The sequence below is a fragment of the Leuciscus leuciscus genome (genome assembly GCF_965113295.1).
Source record: "Leuciscus leuciscus genome assembly, chromosome: 16".
Taxonomy (NCBI): domain Eukaryota; kingdom Metazoa; phylum Chordata; class Actinopteri; order Cypriniformes; family Leuciscidae; genus Leuciscus; species Leuciscus leuciscus.
Window position 1 is genome coordinate 27342894 of NC_138740.1, and position 24364 is coordinate 27367257.

The 24364-nt window shown below is 37.8% G+C and overlaps 1 protein-coding gene and 1 long non-coding RNA gene across 2 annotated transcripts; one reads left to right on the top strand and one right to left on the bottom strand.

The window, feature by feature from the left end:
• Nucleotides 1–116: 116 nt before the first annotated feature.
• mmp11b (matrix metallopeptidase 11b) lies at nt 117–24355 on the top strand. Its single transcript, XM_082140248.1, has 8 exons — nt 117–462; nt 9129–9427; nt 15058–15201; nt 16989–17122; nt 17979–18217; nt 18301–18505; nt 19887–20147; nt 22504–24355. Exons 1-8 carry the CDS (start codon nt 319–321, stop codon nt 22629–22631), a joined length of 1554 nt encoding a protein of 517 aa, XP_081996374.1. The 5' UTR covers nt 117–318; the 3' UTR covers nt 22632–24355.
• LOC309477134 lies at nt 10092–15046 on the bottom strand. The gene is made up of 2 exons (XR_014198539.1): nt 12239–15046; nt 10092–12196 (listed from the first exon to the last, which is right to left on the bottom strand). It is a non-coding gene; the product is annotated as an uncharacterized lncRNA (long non-coding RNA).
• Nucleotides 24356–24364: the final 9 nt, after the last annotated feature.

Sequence of the window (24364 nt, forward strand, 5' to 3'; positions counted from 1 at the left end):
GTTAGAGATGATGGTTACTAGCCTATCTAAACCTCTCCTACTAACCCACATCACTGAAAACCAATCCTGCCCTCTACCCACAGTCTCCCCTCTCGCGACGGAGCGCGCCAGAGGAATGGAGGGCTGGATCACGTGATTGCCGATGAACTTGCCACCCCAGCCCCTGAAAGACAAGTGTAATTTGAAGAAAAAGAGAACAAAGAAATCAGAGAGTATAAATCCCTCTGCTAGTCCGCGCTTGGTCACAGTAAAGCTCGACAGACAGGAGCGCGCTCTCTCTCTCTCTCTCGCGCTCGTCTAGTAAAGTGTCCCGCGCGCATGCAGGTGGTGCGTGCGGCTCTGAATCACAGCAGGATGATGCGATCTGCACAGCTTGTCGCTGCAGTCTTATACTGTTCAGTGTGCATTCATTCCCTACCGGTTCCAGACGGAAACAGCTACAGGTACAACAAACCTGCTGCGGTGAGTTATTTTAAAGTTATTTTAAGAGACTATATAGAAAATAGTAACAATTAACATATTGCAACTTGAAATAAAGAAATACTTTAAAAAAAACTAATATCTAAACGAATGAGTCGCAAATATTGACATATAAGCCTCTGTTTCACTGTGAACAAGTGATGAAGTTTCTTGGAACATGATTTATTACCCGTTTGTTACCATTCACCTGTTTCATAGGGATCTACACAAGATATGCTAGGCCTACTACAATAAACAAAACTTGTGTAGATGAGAAAAGAAGGCAATACCTCTGACCAGCAGAGATTAGTTTTTGTTTTGTTTTTTATCACAAAGCTCATTTACATTATAGTTGCATCAGTGAAATGTTTGGCAACTGTCACAGTTGTAACAGTGGAGATTCATATTATCTAAGTTTTTTGTCTTTGAAAAAGCAAAATTTTGATTAGTTGCGTTCACATTTTATGCTGCTATTCTCTTAATGTTCTTTATTTAGGTATTTAGTTATTTATTGACTTGTTTTACTCATTTACCAAACAACTCATACACCTTAAGAATCTGAAGAGCTTGTCTCGATTCTATTCTATTGGATTCTATTCTATTTGTATGACTGTGCCATCGAGAATTTCATTGTAAATGTTAATAAGTGTAGTTTAGCATATTTGCATTTGTCTAAAGGGTGGGATATACTATTGGAATGTTGTTGTTTTTGTCAGGTAGTGTGTTTGGGTCAATGAGTCATTGGCAGTAAGTGAAAGGCAGCGTTTTGTGTGTGAATGCACCAATTCAAACTGGCTTCCAAAAACACCATAACATAACGTCTAAGGGTCTAAAACAATTTATAATGAACCTTAGCATAGCCAAGCAAATATTTATTAATACAATTCTTATTTCTGTTTAGAAATGGAATAATAGGTTAATGAACTCACTTCAACCGCTCCATCAGATGCCATTTAGGATGTGGTGCAAATGTTTGATTTTGGATTATTATATTTTTTTACATATAGCCATTGTTAAATAAATTCACTGCATTCGCATTCATTTGTCAGTATCATGCCTTTGAATACATATAGCTGAATGTTATACTTTAGAACCAAACCCAGCTCTTTTATGTTGAATTGGTTTCAGAAAAGATCTTTAACTGTCCTGTAGTCTTTATGGTTTAAACTTCTTGCTGATCCTCGAAGAACTAAAATCTGGCTATAAGAACTTTGTTTTGCACAAAGAAAGAGAGGGCTTGTAGGGCTTAGAGGAAGTGGACAAAGAAGAACTACAGATGGCTGTTGTAACCCTGTTGGCAAATATCCATACAGAGATTTTTCCAGGGAAAATGTCGGGCTAAAAAACACATATCTATTTGAAACTGTGAATGAAAGAGCAGAAACGAGTAGTTGTAACAGGGCGGAGAACAACTGAACACTGTCTTTGTTTCAGAATGCAAAGCATTACCACAAAATGACAATGAAACATTGCATGCTGTCAAAGCATATGAAGAACAGCTTACTTTTATTGTATGTTTGTCTTGACCCACTTTGCCAATCAAATAGGAATGGCACCTGCAATCAAACCAGCTCCAGACGTTTTTAAAAAACAGTGTTCATGTTTGAAAGTAGAGAGCTGATGCGGAGCATGTGCTGTCAATTTGTTCTTGAATGTTGACAAAGCGGGAGCAGGAGATTATGCAGGCAGGGACAAGTCATCTGGTACGCTGAGCAGGATAACAAACCCTGTGTTTGCTGACAGAGAGGAAAATGGAAGGATCCAGATAGCTACAACTGCATTTGTTGACCCCCCTGAGAAAAAGAAAAGCTGATGTCCTTCTTTAAGGCATTGTGCACGCATCACAAGCTCCATGAGAACTGCCAAAACATTATACAACTCAGTCAACACACTAACCAAACATGACTAATGTGCAATCCACAGGGTTTTGCCAAATTCTGAATTTCCTTTCAAATCATGAGCTAGAATTTGAATCGAATTGGCCACACAATACAAGTTTGATTGGAATTTGAGAAGAAGATTTTCATCTATCTATCCATCCATCCATCCATCCATCCATCCATCCATCCATCCATCCATCCATCCATCCATCCATCCATCCATCCATCCATCCATCCATCCTCTTTAAAATCATCTATCTATCTATTGATTGACCAACTGACCGACCGTTCTATCTATCGTTCTATCATTCTATGGCACTAGTCTATCTGTCTGTCCATAAGGCCTATAAACTCTCAAACTTCAAGGATTTTTAAACCTTCTTTTTTTTCTTCAAATTTTTAAACAAGTCTTTGTCAAGCCAACATTCAAAATTTGTCTTGACAAAAGTTTGTTATATTATTTTCTTTGAATTTAAGTTTGTGCATCCAGTTTCAAATTCAAGAATTGAATTGCAATTTAAAACGTGTTCTCAATTCAGTTCTGAATCGTGCACAATCCAGGTTTGAGAGAACCTTTGTAAAATTTTAGGGAGAGGAAAGGAAAAGATCTTCTTACCCATTCTAGGCACCCTTGTTAATCAGCACCAATTATTTAGTTTTGGTTATCCTTATAACCCAATCTCAACATATGTGAAAAAAGGACACACAAGGTTAGAAAGGGTCAAGTCTATAGGTCAGGGTCATTTGCAACACAACACCTGTGGAGCGGTTTGGTTTAGCTTTCTTGCCCGTAGGCTCACATGAGAGCATGATTGACACCAGAAACCCTGATGTACCTGGTTCTGATTCAAACCCCCATTTTCCAGTCACCTGACCTTTAGATCTAGAAACCTCTCACCAGCTGTTTCCTATCTCTACTGAAATTAAGAGACAAAAGAACTTATGCTCTTGAAATACCTTTATTTCAAGTTAATGGCTGCTTCTGGCAATACATCAGATGTGATTTCGGCTAATCGTTCCACATGGAAGCGAAAGAGTTAACAAGTGGAAACCATTAAAACATTTATAAGCACTTGTATTTTCCCTCCCTAGACTTGACTTTAGAGTAGACACTGATGGTCTGCCTTGGATGCACTCTTTTTGCATGAACATCTTCAATCAACATCATCCTTATCCTGTTCCCACTAAACAATCTTCCTTTTCAGTGTAATCACTTAACTTATGTATACAACCCCAAAAGAATGCAGATCTCTGGAGGTCTCTGAATGTAAATATTTACCCTATAGTCCGATTTCCTCTGGTTCGTTCATTATCTCTAGTTGTGGGCTATTTTAATTTGGCAGAAAATTCCTGTTATAGGCTGGAATTTCTTGTTTGTAATTTTTCCCAGGACAATGGCATGCTTGAGAGAGACAAAGAGACAGAGCCAGGATGTTTGTATCATTGTTGCATTGGAAATAAATAACCAAGCCAGAAAATCAGGATGATAGGAAGTGCTGTTGGCTGTATTTTTAAGGCTTGCTGAGTCAGTAGTAAACAGTCATCCAAATGTAGATAGGCGTTCGAGTTTGTTTTGGAAACGCATAATGTTTTGCTCCTGGTGCCGGCTGTGCTGATGAATGTAAGAGATCTGTCAGGAGTTGGTGACATCATTCGGATGCCCCATAGAGAAAGATTTGGCTACAAACAAAGAGGTTATCCTCAGGAACCCTATAGAGATGGCACGATGCCAGGCACGCCATCTCTCTCTGAACCTTCTTCTTGCACTGACATGTCAGCTCTTTTCTTCTGGATTCCCCCCAAAGGCTTGTCGTCGGCTCAGGATCTCTGTGTTTTGTTTCAGCATAACATACTGTATCATGTTAGAGTTTTTACCCACTGGCCTATTGACCTAGATGCACATGCTGGTGGTGAACATGATGGTAAACATGAGCAGTGAATTACATTTATGCAGAAATGCAGCCTAGTTGTTTTCATTTACATTAAAATGATTCCCAAATGTTGGATATTTGATATTATAAATGTAGGTGTTAAAACTAATAGTTCTTCTGTATGGTTTAGAACATGCCAGATCTTCCCGCAGGCACAAATGCCTGATGTTTGAATGCGTAAAGGTGTTACCGCTTAAGGTAAAAAAATTATTCCCAGTTGTTTTTGTTTCTCAGCTGATGAGAGGCATATATCTGTCAGGAAGGGATCATAAAAATGTCAAAAATTTGCACAAAATGATGATGTTTGGAAAAATAGAGTTTTGTTTTATATGTCCGCAGTGGTAATTCTGAAGCCGTTTCAGTGGGTTTCCGAATGGACTTCCATTTTCACACGTTTCACTACTTGCAGGTGGATGCTGTAAAATATGCACAGACTTGAGGAATGTCTGGTTGAGAAAATGTTCTTTAAATTGGGCCTATTGTTCAAATGAGATGTGTGCGTGTTGAGGTAAATTGTTGGCACGATCTAATATTATAAGTAAAGATTTCCCATGCAGCACATTCCCTCAATAGTGCAGTAACATTTAATATTTTTTTGAATTAGTCATAAAGGAACAGTTCACCACACCATTTTTAGTTGTCATTTAAAAGATATGTATGAAAATGATAAGGTTTGCACAAATTCTCCTTTTGTGTTCTATGAACATATCAACAGGTCTCAGTTTAATTTAGCTCTTAGATTCACCACAATTATGGAGCAGTGTTTCATAAGACCTAATTATAGATTGATAGTTGGGATGTTTGTTGAGAAAAAAAGTATGTTCTGGCTGCATGCTGTTTCTTACAAGACTTGGCTTTGAGTCTATGCTTATAGCAGTTTCAGCTGATATAATATACACTTATGTGTCATTACATCAGCAACCTGATCCATCTTGTTTGCACTTAGCACCTCCACCTTGTACTGATAGCATATTATGAAATGTGGTAACAAAATTGGATCATAGAGTTCATAGTATTTCGATGACTTTTTTTTATAAAGTTTATGTACACGTACACTGAACCATTCAGAATAAGATTTGTTTTTTTGAAAGAAATTCATACTTTTATTCAGCAAGGACACATTACATTGATCAAAATGTCACTATATTATATTTTTACTGTAATTTTGATTAAATAAATGCAGCATTGATGAACACAGGAGACTTTTTTCCAAAAAAGGTAAAAAAAAAATTATAAAAATAACGACCATAAACGTTTGAACGGTAGAGTACTTGAAATTGTGTGTTGGTTATACAGAATTTATCAGTTAAAAATTTCTAGAAGGGGAAAGAACATTGGCTGTCTGCTGAGTTTTGGTTTGAAATGGGAGTATGCGTGTTTACTTTGGCCCAAGGGGTCTGTTTTATTGATTTAGGCTTTAACCTTTGACCCTTGACTCCCGTTGAACCTGAGACACCCGGGTGTTTTTCTTCCACCTCCGTCGCTCTCTAAGTAGTCTTGAGGCCAGTTTGTCATTGCTGAAAGGTTTGACTGCTCTACAATAAACAATCTTGACTGTTGTACAAAAAACTTGCCTGTCTCCAGGTTGTTTAGAGACTGCTTAAATTACATGCTTTCAACATGTATGACCGTTTAATGATGGTTCAGCCCATGGAAACTCCATGCACACTCAGCGGATTTGAGAAACAAACTGAGAGTAGATAAAGTGCGGTGAATTCTTCACTTCTATCTGTGGAATTTTTGCGGTTCCTCATTGCCGGGGGTGTGGGGTCATGTTTTAGCAACGCTATCAAGTTCACATGTCAGTGTATTTTTTACCAAGGTACTATGTCTCAACTTGCCCACAAATATTTGGTTGTTTTTCCTTTTATTTGTTAGAATTTGTCTTGATTTACACCGTGTTCTAACCAACAAGTGTCCAGCAATAAGCAATTTGTCACTTTGCACTGAATGGGAAACTGTTTGTTTGTAGCCAATCAGATGATATTTGATGTTTGATGTATAGAGTGCTGTAGAGATTACATATTTTTTAGGCCAAAACCCAGAAAGTAGCATTTACGCCTTTCCAGTTCCATAGTCCTGAAGTCAATGTTTTTTTTTTTTGTTTTTTTTTTTTGTTAAATGCTTGAAATAAAGTCTGTGGTGAACACAAAATCAAGTTATTTTCATGTCTATACATCAGATAAAAATAAATAAATAATAATAATACATTTTTTTAAAGGTGGTTGCTAACAAGTGGCTAAATGGGACTACAGAGGTTGTCGGGATATTAAACGTCACCACACCAAAAAGGAAAACTAATCTACTCATTAGTTCGCTTTCACAGGTTCGCTGTGTTTATAATCACGCTCTTGCAAACTATTCTAACTCAAAATTTCAGGAAAAATGTTTCTGAAATAAAGTTTCAAGTTCAAGTTTCAAGTTTGTTTTTATTTATATAGCACATTTAAAAACCGCAAGGACAGCTGACCAAAGTGCTGAACAACACAAAAAAACAACAAAAGCTCATAGTGAATTGAAAGCCAAGGGGAAAAAAATATTTTTAAGAGACGATTTAAAAATAGTTAAGGACTGTGCCGATCTGATATACGCCGAAAGGCTTTAAAATAAAGACTTAAAGAGTTTACGGAAGATTAGTGATGGTGACTTTGAAGTCATGCGACCATTAATTTATAGGTTTATATTTTTTTTACTTCTGGCAATGTATTAAAGGCTTCACATTTTTTTTAAAGTTGTGTTAATTTGTGAAGATTAAAGTTGTGATTAACAACTTGTTGTGATTAGTTGTGATTAGTTGTGAACAAGTTGTGATTAAAGTTGTGTTAATTTTCAAGATTTTCAATGATGAACAAAACGTGTAAATGTCATAAACGTTTGTTGGCCACTTATTGTCTGCAATAATCCAATAGACAATGTAAAGATCCTATTGTTTTTTTGTCGAAGGAACCAGGGTGATTCTATCTTACGGGTTGGCCTACAAAAATACATCATCATGGCAGCAGCTCTCTATAATGGGGAGCATGCTTTTGAACCAATGAGATTTTAAAGTGGGCGGGGCAAGCCAGTGCAACAAAAAAGATACAGAGAGATTAACTGTCCTGTCATTCATTCTTTGTCATGAACACAAGATTTTATCCCTGGTCGTTTTACCATTAGGACACGTTAGGACACAGTGTTAACTGAAGAGTTGTCATGAATTGCTTGTTGTCAACAGAAAATGAAAAAAAAACCATCCAACCAAATGTTTAACCAAAAAACATTTTTATTCACTTTAAAGCCACTCGCTTCATATAGTAGTCCAACCTGCTCTCTGTGATAAAGAAACACTTAAACAAATGGCTTTTTTTCTTTTCAGACATGCTGCTTTATATTTCTAAATGTTTTATGGTTGTCTAAATATGTCTTGTACTTAAATTACAGCTTTTAAAAGACTTCTTATGGCTACGAGTGGCGGAAGGATTTTTAAAAGCATTTAAAAAAAATAGTTCATCCCTATACCACCCCTGGCCTCTTAACCATGCACAAATTAGAGAGAAGAAGGTATAGAGAAGGAAAGAGAGAGAGAGAGAGGGAGAGAGAGAGAGAGAGAGAGAGAGAGAGAGAGAGGTGGTATGGGGTGTGTTAAACCAGCACAGCTGGAGTAGAGAGGTTTGGGGAAAGAGCGATATTGGGTCAATCTGACTTTCCCTTCAGGCAACTAACCTCCCAGTCCATTAACAGAACTATTTCCTTGAAATTTGGTTGAGGAAATTGACTGTGATAATGCTTCTTGCAAATTGTCAGTGACGTAAAACCAACTGCTGTATAACTATAATTTGACCGCTCCCAATGTAGCGAACAATGTAGCCTTATTTGCCCCCTTCACCTTACTGTTTGTCCAACCAGAACACCCAAGCAACCACCGAGCTACACCTTAGAAACTACCCAGAACACCCTAGCAACCCAAGCACCCAAGCATTTTTTATTTACGATTATAGTATTTATTAAGAATCTTATTATCTTTCTATCAGCTTTTTAAAAATGTGTTAACGTTTATATATATATAAAAAAAAAATCCATTTTAATTTTAGTTTAAGTTTTAGTAATTTTGTATTATTATATTTTGTATTATTTTTTAAATATTTATATTTAGTAATTTATTTTTATTTCAGTTTTAGTAGTTTTAGTTTAAAAAAAAAACATAACCTAAAATGAGAAATGTTGGCAACAAACTGAAAAAAAGAAGTTGAAGTTAATACATTTTTCATCTAATATTAATATTTTATTTTATTTCAGCTATTGTTTTATTTAATCTTTTTCAGCTTAGAAACCACTCAGAACAGTGTTATTTTAGTATTATTTATATTTTTTGAATTGCCATTTATTTTCATATTTTAGTTTAAGTTTATATTTTTATTTATTTTAGTTTCTTTGATATTTTATTTACATTACATTTTTAGTTTAAGTTTAAGTTTTAGGTAATTTTGTAATTTTGCCATTTTTATTAGTTTAAAAAAATTTTTTTTCTATTGAGCTTTATTTTATTTTTATTTTATTTCAGTTTTAATTTAATTAATTTTATTACTTCAACTTCAACTTGATTTTTTTCAGCAAGTTGCTAAGGCAACATTTCTAATTTTCATTTAGTTTTTTTTTAAGTTTAGCATCTTTCTATTTCAGCTTTATTTCAATTAACAGAAAGATTTGTAATAGTTTTAATTAACAATAACAATACTGATAGCATCACCTTAAAAAACACCCAGAAAAAGCCACCGCAAAACCAAACCAAACTAACCCATTTAAATTGTGTAGCGTCTAAGAATGAAGGTGTTTCTTGTCAAAGGTGCATTTGATTGACAGCTTATGTTTGTGTTGACAGGACTGGCCTCAAAAGACCCATCACCATGGCCTCAAAAAGATGAACCAACTTAATTATGTTCAGGATACCCTGAGTGAAGACTCTGGCAATAAGAGAGTGCACCCACACTCGGCTCTTCCCAAGAATGACACTGAGTTCTGGAACAGGCCTCGCTGTGGAGTCCCAGACTACCCATCAGAGAAGGGAGGGAACGCCCTTCATTACTCAGCCCACAAAGTAGGTTTGCTTGGGGGCCGTCATCGCCGAAAACGCTTTGATTTGTTCGGAGGACGCTGGGACAAAACAGACCTCACATACAAGTAAGACTTGCACGGACGGTGGTTGCGGTTGTATTTGGTTGCCGTGTCTACACTTATTGAATGAAACATAAAATCGTAAATGGGGGAAAACAACTTTGATGTATTTGCCAACGCACCATTTTGAGCCTTACACAACAAAGGCCTCACTGAGGCAATGATATAGCTTATTTTTAGTATTCTAATTTTAGTCAACACACATCTGACTGAATCTATTTTATTTTTCTGGGTTTTTTTTCTTATTAAAGTGTGTTTTTAATTGAAATATTAGCTTTTTATGGCAGAAATACATTATTTTACAGCCCACACAGGATATGCTAGGAAAATAAATCAGAATGTTTCTCTCTTTATCTTCTCACATTTCCTATAGTTCTTATCGGTTGTAAAGAAGACCACACACTCATTCCAGCATTACACCCATTTAATTAGAAGCAGTAAACTGTCTCAGACTCGGGACTGCATGGCTCCAGAACACAGCTAAATACCAAACCCACTTTGATTTAAAACAGTTAATCATTTTCTTACACACACACACACACACACACACACACACACACACACACACACACACACACACACACACACACACACACACACACACACACACACACACACACACACACACACACACACACACACACACACACACACACACACACACACACACACACACACACACACACGTTGGGGTTTCATGTTTTATGGGGACTTTCAATATAATGATTTTATACTGTACAACCTATTCTATCCTCTAAACCTACCCATCACAGAAAAATTTCTGCATTTGTACATTTTCAAATAACATCATTCTGTATGATTCATAAGCTGTTTTCATCGTGGGGACAAGAAAATGGCAGAACCACACACACACACACACACACACACACACACACACACACACACACACACACACACGGAGAGAGAGAGAGAGAGAGAGAGAGAGAGAGAGAGAGAGAGACAGGTGCTATTCAAGTCAACTTGAATTTTATTGGTTTTTAAAGGGATTGTTCACCCAAAATGAAAATAACTCTTACCCTCTTTATACTCTTTATTTACCCTCATGTCATTCCAAAACCTTTCTATCGGAAAAGAAGATATTTTGAAATGGTCTCAAAATGTCTTTTTTTGTGCATACAATGAAAATCAATGCTGTTTTGAAAGTCACTGGCTTTCTTCAAGCTATCCTCTTTTGTGTGGCACAGAAGAAATAAAGGCAAACAGGTTTGGAATGACATGAGGCTGAATAATTGGTGACAGCACAATGCATTTTTGGGAGAACAATCCCTTTAAGAACCCTTTTTGATTGACATGATGACCTTACTATTGAGGTTGTCTGCTCACCACTTCATGTTTTGACTGACTTGCCTCGTACGTCTTTGTCTAAGATGGTTCCCACCGGACAGGACTCCTCTGTAATCTCAAGTCAGTATCAAGAGAAGATCAGGAGAAGATGTTACATTTCAGAACACTCATGTGTGTTATTACGGCAGCGGTTCCCAAATGCTTCTGGTTTTCTGTTCAGTGCTCAGCGGGGGGTGAGATGAGGGCTCAGACAAAGAAAACCAGGCGTACAACCATGATTAAAACTGCCCCTTGATTTATGGCCCTTCCCATAAAATATCACAGCCCATAAATCTCCCGTGGTTCTCCATCCAAATCAACCAACTTTGCTGTAGGGCAAACTTTACGTCTGCATACTGTAGAGACGGAAGTCTTAACAGAAAAATAGTCTTTTGTTTAGCAGGGAAGTAGTGACAGATATTTTCTTCCATATTGTGGCATACAGCACTACATTATCGGAAAAGGAATTTTTTTTACAATAGGGTCTTGGATTTACCCATTGGTTATTTATTGGATGGAGGCAGATCTGAATGCAAGCTTCCTGTCTATTGTAAGAAAGAAGTGGGATTTAAACAAAATAAACCATTGGAGTCCAGCATTCATCATCAAAGAGAAGTCTGTCGTTTTACCGGAAGATCGAGTTATGACATTTTAATAAAAAAATTATAAGGTCAATAAAAACAAAAAAACATATGCATGGATGAACCATTCGCATTGAGATCATTGAGGTGCATTTAGAAAATAGACGGTTCCAATGATTAACGTGAAATTTCCATTTCATTCCGACTTTAAAGTGAAAATTAAGAATTTTAATATTGGTCCATCCCTTGCAATTCTTAATCGCTTTTAAAATTTAAATATAACAAATATATAGCAAAACCTTTTTTTTTTTGTCTGTTGATGTTTGGTTAACTGGGTTGAGCAAGACAAATCTAACTGTGTGGCGCCCTAAAAATGACCATTGGATTCCTTCCTCCCCGAAATCGTGTAATTTGTAACCTAGATGCTGCCTCATCAGAATCTGATGTCAAGACAGCAACATACACACACATACTTTATCCCCAGCATACCCCAGTCAGCACCATTCTAATGCTGTGCCACTATGTGCTGTCATGACTCACGTCTCTGAAGGTTGTTTATGAGCTATAGCACCTCACTGTCCTCTGTAATTTGTCCCCTCACTTAATGACGGACTGTACATGTGCACAGTGAGCTCAAAAACACCAAACCCCGGCCTACCCCCACTCCCACGCTTTCAATTGAGTTTCTTTACTTTAATGACTGTTTTAATGAGTATGTGTTTCTCATGTCACATGTGTGCAGTTTTTTGGGGTCTGAAGTAATTTGCATCTTAGGGCGTTTTCAGACCTATATATCGTTTGCTTTTTTCCGAAACAGGGACATAATTTGTTACAATGTTGCATTTTCTTCCTGGTTTGGTTCGCTTTCACAAGGCAACATTTCAAAGCGTACCAAAATGTGTTTATGCAAGTCACATGTGAGTAAAACTGTCCTCTTATTGGTCAGATTTCACCTGTTTACGTTCCCTGCGTCATCCATCAAGATGAATTGACATTCACTCCGCGGGTTTATTGTGGTTTCATCTGTAGCTGTTGTGACACTCGCAAACACTTATGAATGCACCCTTGATTCCCGCTCTGATTGATAAATCAAACTATTTTGGCGTTAAAATACTGTCAGGATTTACTAAAGACACGCAGTGAAAATGAGCTCTGTAAAGGTGTGGACACAGCTATTCTTGTGGCTGACCTTATTGCATATGCATTTGTAGGAGTTTCTCTTTCCTTTTCGATTGTCGTGTTCATATATGCCTAAACCAGAGGTCTTCAATCTTGCTCCTGGAGGGCCACTGTCCTGCAGAGTTTAGTTCCAACCTGCTTCAGCACACCTGACTTTGAATATTCAAGCGATTCTGAAGAGCTTGATAAACTGATTCAGGTGTGTTTGATTGGGGTTGGAACTAAACTTTGCAGGACAGTGGCCCTCCAGGAGCAGGATTGAAGACCTCTGGCCGAAACGAACCAAACTAAGGGAGAAAACACACCAGGTTCCAGGGCAAAATGCTATGAGCCAGGAAAACGCCCTAAGTGTGTCAAAAAACAAAATAATAAATTTTGTCCTGGTTCGCTTAATGTGCACACTGTCATTTTTAAGACAGAACCTAAAGATAAAAAAGAAAAAGAAACGTATTTTGCGACAGAACTTAACAAACATCCAAAACAATGCTGTGTTCTGGGCTAAATGCACTCATTGTGCTTAGGATAATATTTTGACCATCTGAAAATTTGTGAAGAGCTTATAAAATGTGTAAAGGAGTCAAACCAGTGTCAGGAATCCCTCCATCACACACACAAACAAAGATCTACTGCAATGAGTTGGCGGTTCAGATGCATGTACCGAGCTGTGATGGACATTGTAGCTCCTATGACCAGAAAAACAGGTATGCTTGAGCATTCTATCCTTTTTTAGGGTCACATCTTGATGTCATGTCATGTTTTTGCTTTGTTTAGATGTCTTTGGTCCGTGTTGCGTTCATATTTCAGTCGAACCGCACGATCTCGATCGCTTGTTTGGTCCGCACCAGGGTTTGGATGGCAGTGTTCACACTTATTCAAGTTAACCTCACTAACAGAGCAATCGCACCAGAGTCTGTTTTATTCGAACCAAACCTGCCAAGTGTGAACACACTCTTAGGGTGTATTCACATCTGTCTTGTTTGGTTCGATTGAATCCAACTTAAGGTCGTTTCCCCTCTTGGTGCGGATCTTTTGGGCAGATGTGAATACAGCAATCGCACTCGGGTGCGGACCAAACAACCGTACCGAGATCCAGCTGAAGAGGTGTTCTCGGTCCGGTTCCAAACGAACTCTGGCTCGAAATTCTGTCCAATGAATGGATGACCTTAGCACACGTGTGGTTTTGTTTACAAATTTTGGTTCACTTGCAAAAAGGGCAGTGTGAAAGCGAACCACACCAAATAAACAAAAATCAACACTGCATTTGGTCCGGACCAAAGCAAGTGAACTAGAGGACTTTCCTGGTTTGAATACACCCTTAAAGTCTAGTGTAAGTGCACCTTCAGTGGATAATAATGAACAACACCTGTGCAGCGAGTTCCATATGGAGGCCTCTTGTGGTCCCCTGGGGGTCCCCAGACCCCAGTTTAAAAACCATTGACTTTGTTTTTTGGGGCCACTGTAAAAGTCACTAGTCTAAACCTTGACTGTAGCGAGAGTCAAGAGTTAAGAACATGATCCTAGAATTCTAATTGGAACAGCGAATATGGCAGGACATTTTTTTTTAATCCACAGACTACCACACTGGGCTCTCTCCCGCTGTCATAGCTCCTGTCTGGGCTTGCAGACGGCAGAGGCCCCACGATCTGAGATGGTCTGTGGCTCCAACATGCAACCCCAGAGCGATCCCCCGTCCCACAAAGCTAATAATGACCAAAGCATGAAGGTGTCCAAGCATGAAAACAACATAGAGGCACCAGTCACTATAGCTGCAGGTCAGGAGCTAAACAATACTTCAGATGTGCTGCTTTAAAACATTTCATTATTTATTTTTAATGAAATGCACCAGAGGGAAGCTTTGTGGAACATGATACAGACTTGTGGTCCACCAGTTTAAATGCGCTCGGTGGGGATTCAGCTTGTGAAAATAAGCATGCATGTCTCCATCACTCAGCAAGCTTTATAATGCAGGTCGTCTTTCATCTGAGAGAAGTTAATCCTCTGGGCTCACTCCATGAGGGATGAAAGTAGCATTTTAATTTTTAAACAGCATTCAAACATCTTAGCTGTTTATCAAGAGTAGAAAGAACAATTGTTTGTTTTTAGAAGGAAGCAAATCTAATTCAAGGAAGAATGCTACTAAAACCTCTTCAAAAAATTGTTTTGAATTAAGATCTTGTTAAATGACAAGAAACAAAAGAGTGGAGAAATATGATGCTATGTATTTCTACAATGCTTAAGCACTTAAACAATCCTGGATAGGGGTGCCATCACTGTCACACACTGATCAAGTATCACATTTGTTTTGTGATTGTGGTCAGAGAGCGTAGTAGTAGTGGGTGTCGTGCCTAACTAGGCAAACATTCAGACTGTGCTTGGCTTTTCACACAAGACAGATTCTGATCCAGTTCCTTAGTCCACCACCAAGAAGGGTAGCAAACATGTTTAAATAAAGGGGATTATGGAGGTCATGCACTTTCATCCAAATGGGTGGTCTGTAATGAGCATTTATGAGAGTTTGCGCTCGTGTTACAGGATCATGCGGACCCCTTGGCAGATGAGTTTAGAGAAAGTCCGAGAAGTGCTGCGGGAGGCACTGCGGGCCTGGAGTGACGTCACCCCTCTCACCTTTACTGAGGTCGTCAGCGGACGGGCGGATATCATGATCGACTTTAACAGGTAAAAACAGTTATTTTCACTGTCCACTGTGTGCCTCTTGCATGTGTCAGAATCCATGATGACCTCCCTGTTGATGTGTTTAAAGGGGTCACAAACATTTTGTCATTTTCTTTTCACTTGAGGTCCAGTTAAGGAGTCTCGCATCATAATGTATGCATGAACATTTTCCACCCGGTTTGATATTTTTTATTGCACCTTTAGGGGTATGTAAATGTACTCTGTTGTGATTGGCTAACGACCTTGAATATGTAATGAGCTTGTTTATAGGGAGAAAGATTTCTGAATAAGTCATATTTGCAGCTTCATTTCAGTAGTCTTATATTATCTTTTTGAATTTGGAAGAAAAAGCTCTGAAAATTTGCCTACAGAATGTTCCATAGTCCATGAAACTCTTATTTTAAAAAGATTAATACAATTCTGATTTATGTTATGACCCCTTTAAAGTGTGCAAGTTGCATTCCAAGAATCATCAAAGACAATGTTGCAGTGAACAAAATAACAAGCTCACTTTCACTTTATATTCTAAAAATCTGTATTTTATTGATGAAAACTGTTTCTCTGGCTCTCATTTGACTGAGCTTGTAACACCACATTGTCAGTTGAGAGATGTGTGTTCATTGACACAAAGAGGAAAAGTTTCCACTTCACTAGTCAAACATAGACGCTTTTCATCTCCTCTAGAAGTGGGAGATTAGAGAGGGTGTCGGTTTAGGATTATAGGTTGAAATTTTACACTGCACGTCCATTCATGCACGTGTGTTACATTCTAAATTCCCATATAAGAAAAGTCATAACTCGGAACACCCGTGGGGTTGAGTTCTAAATATGGACACGCAACACTGCGGCTCAAAATCAATCCCACAATTCTTTTCTTTTTGAAAAACTAACCTGAATGTTAAAAAGCATGACCTTAGGTGGTAGCAGATTACTCACCACTTGGTAGCATAATAAACAATTTGGAGTAGAAACACAATAATTGTCATTAAAAAGCTGAGGTTTTTTAACGCTTTTTACACTACACACCAGACCAATATAAATGTCCTCTTTTTCAACAGTGTATTTTGTTTTACTTAAGCCAGTGGCTCTCGCTCCCTGCAGCGCTTCATTTTCTCAGTTTGCAAACTAAAGTCCATATAAAAACTTGGATTTATATTAAAGCACGTATATACAGTCATTGTTTTTCTGAGATACACACGTTTGAAGCTCCAATGAGGGATAGCGCTTTTCTTCAAAGCAGAGTGAAATATCAAGATCCATCTCGCATAAAGCAAAACATCTGGGTCGATTTGTGTAGTTAAGTGTGGAGCTCTAGGCATGCCAATTTCATTTGTTCTAACTCAATCTCAGATTCCATCAATGGGATAGCAGTTGACCGAACATTTGAGGGTTTGTTTTAGCCAGAATAGTGGCCTTCCTCGACCTTTCAGGTCTTCAAGATTGAAAGATGTATGATCCTGCAAGGATGTGCGTAATTTAACCTCCCTACATTTCACAATGGAAAGTTTGGTTTATCTAGTACCATTCAGCCAGGGTGGAATTTGGCATTCCATTAAAAACAAGGGAATCAGGAAAGTTACTGAGGTGTGGAAGTTACAGTACTATAATGTGGAACAGTTGCATGGTATTACAGCAATGCCTCAATGCAGGCCATTATTCTCACCCATTCCATACGAAGTGTGCTTATAAAATTATTTTCAGTGATCAGCTCATTAGGCATGTTGATGAAATAAGAGAATGAGAGTCATTGGTATTGTCCTGTTGCCTGAGAGACTGTGTTTCACATTCAGGTACTGGCATGGAGACAATCTTCCTTTTGATGGTCCAGGAGGAATTCTGGCTCATGCCTTCTTTCCCCGAACGTACCGGGAGGGAGACATTCACTTTGACTATGATGAGTCTTGGACAGTGGGCAACAGTATGGGTTAGTGAGAATCCTGGTTCATTTGGTGCCCTGCACAAAAAAAAAGAAAAAAAAAGAAGATTTTTCATTGTTGTAAAAACAAAACAAAAGAGTATGTTTTGCAAGAAAATACTATTTCAAACTTTTACTTCAAAAATGTTGTGTTTCTTTGTAATTATTTGTGGTATTTAGCTATTTCTGAGCAAAAATAGTTTGTGCACAATTTCTTTTCCAGTGTACTAGAGAAAATATACTTTTTTAATAATTTAGCATCTTTATTCAACTGTTCAACAAAAGGAAGTTTGAACAACTTTCTTGTGCATTTAAAATATTTCCATATTTCCCAAATACTTTGTCAACAAACTGTGCAAAAATGCTTCCAAACGAAGTCCAAGCAAATATAAGCCCAGCCCATATCCGAGCAACACACTGTATGGTGTTTCGTTTCTGACTGAATCAGTGTTTTTTAATCATTTGAGTGAATGCTTAAAGGGCTCAAAATAGAGAGAGCTTTGGTGATAACTAAGCTAATATTTAATTACTACAATAGCATTTTCGTGCTAGAAATTACGTCAGAAGTGGAAAACGTTTGTCAAAAGCGTACATACACTATTTACACACAAACTGACCACCAACTTTCAGATGCCATCTTTATTTTTTAGCTTTCGGACGCAGCTTGTAACTTGTTTTGTACCTGAATGAATCGAACTAATCGGTTCAGAGAATGGTTCAAGACTCTCTCATAAAGCCAGTCACTTGTTTCAAAGGAATCAGTGTGCTTGAACGAATCAATTGAATCACTCAATGATATTTGTCAGAAATATATATATATACAGTATATAGAAATACATATTTTAATCCTCTTTCTTTTTTCTAGGTACTGACCTCCTCCAGGTGGCTGCTCATGAGATTGGTCATGTTTTGGGATTGCAGCACTCCATGGAACTAGGCGCAGTGATGTCCCCTTTCTACACCTTCTCCTACCCGCTCCAACTGAGTGAAGATGACAAGCGTGGCATCCAGTCCCTCTATGGATCCAAACTTTCAGATGATAGAAGGAAGAAGGAAGAGAGACCTCCCAAAGTCACAGAGACCAATGAGATTGAAAGTACAGTGGTGAGTTAAATGGCTGATTCTGTCTGATCTTGGGAATCTTGGCAATCCTTCTAATATTTTATATTTATTTCCTATCTTTCCAGCCTGATGCTTGCCAAACCGACTTTGATGCTGTATCCATGATCCGAGGCGAGCTGTTTTTCTTTAAGTCGGGTTATGTATGGCGGATCCGTGATGGTACACTCCAGGCTGGATATCCTGCACTGGCATCCAGGCACTGGAGAGGAATCCCAGGCAAAATTGATGCTGCTTTTGAGGACAAGTCTGGAAATATCTGGTTTTTCCAAGGTAAATTGTCTCAAAATAAATTAGACATCCAAAAGTTTTGGGTGGGTATGAAATTTCTTTGTTTATTTTTTATTTATTTTTTTAAGAAGTCTCTTATGCTCACCAAGTCTGCATGTATTTGATCAAAATACAGTACAAACAGTAATATTGTGTAGTATTATTACAATTTCAAATGATAAAGCTGAATTTTCAGCAGACATTACTTCAGTCTTCAGTCACATGATCCTTCAGAAATCATTATAATATGATGATTTGCTGCTCATGAAACATTTCTTATTATAATCAGTGTTGAAAACAGTTGTGCTGCTTAATATTTTTGTGCAATGTTCAAAATAACAGCATTTATTTTGTAACACTGTAAATGTATTTATTGTCACTTATGATCAAATTAATATGACCTTGCTGGATAAAAAAAGTATTTCAATGAGTGAGTGGAATGAATGAATGAATGAATGAATGAATGAATGAATGAATGAATGAATGAATGAAAGAAAGAATGAATGAATGAATGAATGAATGAATGAATGAATGAATGAATGAATGAATGAATGAATGAATGGATGAATGAACGAACAAACGTAGGAACGAACGGTAGTGTATGCGGAAAATGATGGATTCTGTGGTGGTTTCTCATGGGAGCTCTGGCGCCAAAACAAATCATTAAGAAATTTGCTCTAAGCCATCTAGATCTTTAGCATGATGCAGTGTCAAATTACTCAAAAAAATTTGACTACAAGAGATATCTGGGAAGTAACCCTAGCAAATAATATTAACAAAGAATTATCCAACAATTTTATCAAGAAGATACTAGAGAAAGAGACAGACTGAGGTGGGGTAAGAGGAAATCGGCTAGCTATGTGTTCTGGCATATTTCTCTTCACGTAAACAGTCATTTTCTGGTAGAAGTATTTGTGCATATTGCATGAAATTGACTGCTTTACATGGTTATGACAGGAGTTGAAATATGGGGTAGGGGTATGTGGTATGGACAGGTTTAATATCATGTACCATTTTAAATTTTGCAGCTATACATTTGAAACTGTGTATATTTTTATGTTTGTTAGTTTATCATTTGTTATTTTACTTTGATTTAAAATGCAAATTTATTTTTGCTTTTTTATTTATATCATGTCACAGATGCTGTGATGTATAAAACCCCAATCATTCCTTTAATGTTCCTTAAATATAAATATAGCAATCCCAAGCATGCAATTCTCCAATTCCAAGCCTGCATTTCATGGATTGCACTTTATAATCCAGATATCCTTTGGTGCCCTTATTATCCAGTAAACTTAGTAGCCTTAGCAGGGGTTCAAGATGAATGGAAAATTCATAAGCCGCTGTTTAATGTAACTTCTCTCACCCACTATTCTCTCTGTAGGCCAGAGTTACTGGGTGTTTGACGCAGAGCGGCAGATCACAGGGCCGGACTCTGTACGCCGACTTGGTCTAACAGTGAACGACATCCAGGCAGCCCTTATGTGGGGGGAAGATAAGGCCCAGAAGATCTACTTCTTCAAAAAAGGAAGCTACTGGCGATTCAACCTGAAGGAAAACCGTGTAGACAGCATCCACCCTCGCAGCATGATAGACTGGAGAGGCATACCCAGTGACATTGATGCTGCTTTCCAGGACCGATTCGGTACATTGTCACTGAGTTTACATGCTTAAAGACTCCAAAATTGCTGTGGTTAATGTTTACATGCACACCAATAATGTGTTTCTTTTCCAATAATCAGAGTTAAGGACTTAAAGGGAAAGATCACCCAAAAATGAAAATTATCCAGTAATTTACTCATCCTCAAAGCCATAGGTGTATATGGGCGCTTTTCCACTGCATGGTACGGTACGGCTCGGTTCGGCACGGCACGCTTTAGCGCTTTTCCACTGCATGGTACGGTACGGTACGGCTCGGTTCGGCACGGCTCACTTATGGCGCATTTCCACTGCATGGTACGGTACGGTACGGCTCGCTTCGGCTCGCTTTAAATGGTACCACCTCTGTTGAGGTTCCAAGCGTACCGTACCAATACTAAAATGTGACGTGAAAACACTGCAGATCACTGATTGGTCAGACAGAATCATCACTACCAGCATCATTGTATTTACGACACGAGACACTAAACCCGCTAGATTTAAATAGCCAGTAGACAACAGCCAACGCTGTAGCACCTGTTTTAAAAGTATTTGCTTAAAACAAAAAAAGAGTATAAACTTAAAAAAAGAAATGGCTGAATCGTGGTCAGTGGACGAGGTGCAGACGTTCCTCTCGTTGGTTGCCGAGGAGTGGATGGGGAAACACGAAATGAAAAATTCGCATTTAATATGATGTTGTAATGCCAGTAGAGACAGTAACTATAACGAACAGTCCCACCCACTTTGAAGCGGTACTAACTGCACTGGAAAAGCAACCGAGCTAAAGTGAACCGAACCGTGCCGTACCGAGCCGAGTCGTACCACGCAGTGGAAAAGCGAAGCGAGCCGAACCGTTCCGCGCCGAGTCGAACCGTACCGAGCCGTACCATGCAGTGGAAAAGCGCCATATGACTTTCTTCTTTCAGCCAAACACAATCAGAGTTTTATTAAAAAATATCCTGGCTCTTCCAAGCTTTATAATGGGAGTGAAGATTTTGAAGCCCATAACAGAGCATTCATTCATCATAAAAGTAATCCATATGGCTCCAGTGGGTTGATAAAGGCCTTCTGGATGCGTTTTTGTAAGAAAAATATTCATATTTATAACTTTAATCACTGGCTTCCGGTAACGGCCGCACGCGAGTCTAGTTCCAGTGGAAGAGTGACCTCTGACCTGAAGCATGACGTAGTACGTAGGATGTAGGAGTAGCGTAAGCTTAGGTTAGGGTAGACGCCTCTAGCGAACAATTTAGACTTCTAAATTGTGACCAGTGTTTTGTTTTGCTCTATCCTCTGTGCTTCCGTGTTCGTCAATACGTCATGCGTCGGGTCAGAGTTCACTCTTCTGCCGGAACTAGACTCACGTACGGCTGTTACCGGAAGCCAGTGATTATAGTTTATAAAGTTAAAAATATGGACTACTTTAATGATGGATGGATGCGCTTTTTTGGGCTTTAAAATCTGTGGTATCATTCACTCCCATTATAAATCTTGGAAGAGCCAGGATATTTTTTTATGACTATAATTGTGTTATTTAATCATATAATTATGTTTGGCTGAAAGAAGAAAGTCATATACACCTAGGATGGCTTGAGGGTGAGTAAATTATGAGATAATTAACCCTTTAATGAAGACACTTGTAGATTAAAACCAGTAACACAGCTACTGTGTGTGAGGTATGGGAATAACAGTGGTAAAAATAACCACCATTTTTTGTGAATAATGAAAATTGCATGTAAACATGAGTGAAGAAGTTTACTCGTGTCATGTAAACATCTTACTGCGATTACAATGTTTTTGACCATCAATACCCTTTATTATATTCATGTCACGCAACATTGTCAACATGAACTAGTTTTTTTCAGCAGCCCAAAAATGTAATACCTTTACCACTATGTTTACCTATCTGCGCATGACAACGTCATAATGTACGTCACAAGCACATGCACACTTTGGTCAGAATGGAATAGATGCTATTAAAATGTTTACATGCCTGTATATTGTGATTAATGCCACAAATTTTACTATGATTATAGTTACTATGATTATGAGATTAGTCAATTTGATCTAGGTATTGTGTTTACATGAGTCACACACACACACACACACACACACACACACACACACACACACACACACACACACACACACACACACACACACACACACACACACACACACACACACACACACACACACACACACACACACACACACACACACACACAAACACATTATTAGGGTGCATGTAAACAGTTTCTTAAATGTTTTTGAAATTACAAAGGTTATTCTTGATGGAAACTAAAGAGTCATTTAAACATTAAAGAAACATTGAAATCATTCTGTTCCTTTTCTCGCCATAGGCTTCGCCCACTTCTTGAGAGGGAAGCAGTACTGGAAGTTTGACCCAGTGGAAGTGAGGGTTCTGGAGGGATACCCACGATATATTGGCATGGATTTCTTCGGTTGTTCTGCAGCCCTGTATCGATGAATCATGGGTGCAACTAGGCATAACTAGCAAATTAGTTTCTAATTTGTTCATCTTTTTCACACACCTAGTGCAACTAGTACCCCACAAACAGTTTTGAATCAGTCAAGCTCAAGTGTAGTTTTTCGAGCAGGGTTATTTTTAAAATCAGGTAAAGTGTCAGATATGCCGTCTCCATATCTGACCACTGGATTAAACACTTTTCTGTGGTTTCAAGCAGATACTGTGTATCTACTCAGTCTGTCACTCAAGATGCTACATCTGCGCCACTTAAAGGGATAGTTCACCCAAAAATGAAAATTGTGTCAGTACTTACTCACCCTCAAGTTGTTCCAAACCTGTACGAGTTTATTTTATCTTTTCAACACAAAAGAAGATATTTTGAAGAATGATTCCACTGAAAAGATTCCATGGAAGTCAATGGGGGCTATCAACTGTCTGGTAATTCTTTAAATTATCATCTTTTGCGTTCAACAGAAGAAATAAACTCATATAGGTTTGTAACAACATGAAGGTGAGTAAATGATTACAGAATTGTTCTTTTTGGGTGAACTATCCCTTTAACCATATACGGAAACACATTGACTCTCATCTCTCAGGAAAAGCAGTAAATTCTGGCCTTAAAATATTTTTCGTACGTATTGTGTAATTGATTATTTATTTTTTGTATTTGTTTTGGCAGTATTGATAGTGTTAGGAAAAAAGTAATTTTTTTAACAAACCATATTGTGCCATGCCATTAGATAAATTATTTGACAAATTTAAAGAATTTTATGGGTTAAAAAACAGTTACATGCTGTTGATTACCACAGAAGATAATTGTGCCCATTAAAAACAAGCAAAAAAAATAAATATATATATATATATATATATATATATATAAAAATGCATTAACTATAATGCACTTACAATGGAAGGGTTATTGATTTAACTAACTTGTAATTTCACTTACAAGTGATTCCTAAGGGGGTTAAAGCAGAAAGGTATGCTAATAGAAAGAGTAATTTCTCCATAAAAATGTGTTTTTTTGAGTTGTAACGTTATCTAAATTGTTCTTTTTCAGTGGTGGGAATGCGTGGAAGAACTGGTAATAGACAGCGTGTCATGTTGCTGTTGCTAAAATGTGAATTAAATCTGGAAGGTTCCTTTAATGCCCTAAATATTTCAAAATAAAAGTGCACATATCTACTTACATTAGCAGTTTAAGTTCAGTGGCACTTTTAGGTGATATATACACAAATATAGGTGATACAAATTCTGTTACCAATGTTTACTGGACTTTGTAGATCTAGCTGAACATTTTTTTAATTTTGTTTGTTGAAGCATTTAGTGCTCTTCAAACCGACAGCGATTTCATTCATTTTCAATGAGAAATGGCAATTTCACAATGGTTGTCAGTGTGTGTAAAGGACTTATGAAGACCTCTTCTTCAGTTGTGATAATGTCTATGTTACAGTGCAGGTCACTGGTGCACATGTTGTGTAATTCCAATCAAACTTTTTGCATAGTGGGGCTACTGAGGTATATAATCCTTATGGCCTGGGCAATGATGGCTTTTGATCTAAGGAAACTGTACACTTCTCATTCACTGCTATTATAATTTTTGACATGTAATCAGTTCTTTCTCCTGTTATTGTTTTTAATGATCCATTTACTGTGTAAATATTTTGTAAAAAGAACTGTATTACATTTCCAGCTCCAATAAAAGCCTCTCTTTGTTTATTGTATTCTGTCTA

Excerpts from the sequence above, each read along its gene's own strand:
- mmp11b (XM_082140248.1), top strand. The coding sequence starts at position 319 with ATGCAGGTGGTGCGTGCGGCTCTGAATCACAGCAGGATGATGCGATCT. Across the intron at positions 463-9,128 it reads GGTACAACAAACCTGCTGCG|GACTGGCCTCAAAAGACCCA; the intron begins GTGAGTTATTTT and ends TTGTGTTGACAG. Across the intron at positions 18,218-18,300 it reads ATGAGATTGAAAGTACAGTG|CCTGATGCTTGCCAAACCGA; the intron begins GTGAGTTAAATG and ends CTATCTTTCCAG.